At 52.6% G+C, this 2511-nt stretch overlaps 1 protein-coding gene across 1 annotated transcript in view; it reads left to right on the top strand.

Moving 5' to 3' along the window:
* LOC100758984 (serine/threonine-protein kinase PAK 6) overlaps positions 1-1135 on the top strand; it is a 6420-nt gene extending 5285 nt beyond the window's left edge. Inside the window, exon 8 of the mRNA XM_035447050.1 lies at positions 933-1135. Within this exon, the coding sequence (XP_035302941.1) occupies positions 933-1135 (203 nt within the window). The remainder of the gene's footprint in view (positions 1-932) is intronic.
* The last annotated feature ends 1376 nt before the right edge of the window (positions 1136-2511 follow it).

Raw genomic sequence — 2511 nt, 5'->3', positions numbered from 1 at the left:
CTCTTCTCCTGGGATAAGAGGATGGGAACACCGCGGGTTCCATGGAAGCAGAAGGGTATAGGCTTTTGGTCTTCTCCCACATAAAACCTGTGCCAGGTGCAAAGTCACACTTACGTTCAAACTCCCACGTGTACTCCAACAATCCCCCCCCTCCCGTGGCTGCAGCAGGACAATCGCTTCTCCGGAGGCTCTTGACAGGAGCCCACCCACACCTATGAGGAGAAAGGGTGAGGACCTCAGGACTCCCAGCTGTCTCCCAAGTACAAATCCTTCCACGCCGCTTGTCAGGGGCCATCACATGAATGGGCTTGTCCTCTTGTATGACACATCCTGACCGTAGCTGAGCCACTGCTTTTCCCTTAGAACCAGTGTATACTTATTATTATAATTAACTATTTCCTGCCAAATCCATGCCCTGCTGGCAGATTGGCACGGAGCAGCTAAGTGGTACTGCCACCTGGTGGCCAAAGCAAAGAAAAAATCCTAGAGGCTTGAAGCACAGTCTGTAAACGGCTCCAAAACAGCTTGGTCCTTGGAAACTGCCCTGCTAAGCCCAAAGAGAGCAGGTCCAGAAGAGCGCTCATCTGTCCCAAGGAGGCAGCCTTCTGTAGCATCCTGGCAGCCTCATAGATCTGGAACTGGATCACCGACACCAGTTCCATGCCCCTTTCACAGAGCTGCAGAGCCTGAATGCCAAGAGCCCCTAGAAGCAGGTAGGGGTAATGGGCCACGTATGGAACCCAGCTACCCAGAGTTCCAGACATCCTCATTCCATTGCCCTGCAGCTCTCATGACCGGTGGAACTGGCCTCCTTTTCCTACCTCCTAATCCAACAGTCAGTGAGCCTGGGAGGAACCAGGAAGTAAGAAACCAGAGCAAATGAGGTACACAACAGTGGAAGCCCCACAGTCAGGCTGCAGGGAAGTAACTGTGAGCCATGGCTTCCTCTCACTGCTCTGCTCCACAGGTCTCCCCAGTGCTTCGAGACTTCCTGGAACGGATGCTGGTACGGGAACCCCAAGAGAGAGCCACAGCCCAGGAGCTCCTGGATCACCCCTTTCTGCTGCAGACAGGGCTGCCTGAGTGTCTGGTGCCTCTGATACAGCTCTACCGCAAGCAGACCTCCACTTTCTGAGTCCACACCCAGGGTGCAACTGCCGCCTGCGCCCACAGGCCAAGGACACTGGGCAGCCAGTCCACTGGCAGGGCCTACCTGCCTTGTTCTCTCAGTATTCTCTCCAAAGATTGAATGTGAAGTTCCAGCCCTTCCCTCTTGCCCTTTTGCCCACCGGGCCAGGCCGGACCTGCCCCCTTAGTCTCACTCCCCATCGTCCCAGTTGCCTTTGGGATGACAGTGACCCCTTCTGCAGGTTTGGCCCTTTGTTATTTGCACAGGGATGTTTCTAAGAAACACGGAGAGTGGTGCTCCTGGCCACCAGCCAGCAAAGCTGACAGGCTGCTGCAGATTTTTAAAGGCAGTGTCCACTAGTGTCCTGGGCCACCAAGAGGGTGCATGAGCCATCTTCACATGGATACTTGCTAATCTCAGCTACAGCTTCAAACCCCAGAGTCCCAGAAGGCCTCGGGGAAGGATTTTATTGCCTGAATCCTCCCTTGGTGTGACTCCTGGAAGCCCCACTTGCACCTGTTTCCTGTCTATCCCCTGGCAAGCCTCTCCCCAGAAAGCCTCCACAGAACTGTGAATTGCCTGTGTGTAGGCCATGGGAATAGCAAGGGGGATCTTCTGAGAGAGAGCATGGTTGATGGTAAAAGTGGCTCCATTTTTTTTCAGAATGGAGAGAACATACTCTCTCTCTCTCTCTCTCTCTCTCTCTCTCTCTCTCTCTCTGTGTGTGTGTGTGTGTGTGTGTGTGTGTGTGTGTGTGTGTAAAATCCCAATAGCCTAGGCCTTTCCAGTTATCCACAGAGAGCTTCAGAAGAGCTGCCCCCCACCCCAATCTTCTTTTCTATCAAGCTCTACTCTGAAGGGGCCTGCTTTTGGGGCCTGGCTTTCTGCCTCTCAAGTCTCCTGTTATTACCTAAACAGTGAAGGGGTGTGTATATGTGCAGTCTAACACATGCTGGGGCCCTTGAAGTTTCTGACTTTCTCCCATACTGAGACAGGAATAGTAAGGGAATAAACTTTGTTTTACCTGGCAGCAACTTCTCAGTAGCCAGATCATCAGGGACCCTCTTCAGAACCCTGGGACAGAAAGGTGAACCACCTGGGGGGGGGGGTGTCCCTCATGCCAAGGGTTAGGTACCTTCCATGTGTGAACCAGCTGCCCCTGCAGATGCTACCCTGCCCCTTTGTCTCCCCTCCCTTCCCCCCTTCCTGGCTGTTGTGAGACAGGGAATGCCAAGGAAGAACTCCAGTGTCTGGACCCTATCCAGATAATATTTTTAGATTCCTCTGCTCCCTGATGACCTGCATTAGGGCAAAAAAAAAAATTGCAAGGTCTTTTTTTTAAGGGTCAGAGTTTTAAAAACAAAAGCATCTTCCCTAGAATT

Source organism: Cricetulus griseus, chromosome 6, assembly GCF_003668045.3.
Source record: "Cricetulus griseus strain 17A/GY chromosome 6, alternate assembly CriGri-PICRH-1.0, whole genome shotgun sequence".
In the NCBI taxonomy this organism is placed as follows: domain Eukaryota; kingdom Metazoa; phylum Chordata; class Mammalia; order Rodentia; family Cricetidae; genus Cricetulus; species Cricetulus griseus.
This window is presented reverse-complemented; position numbering and strand designations above follow the sequence as displayed.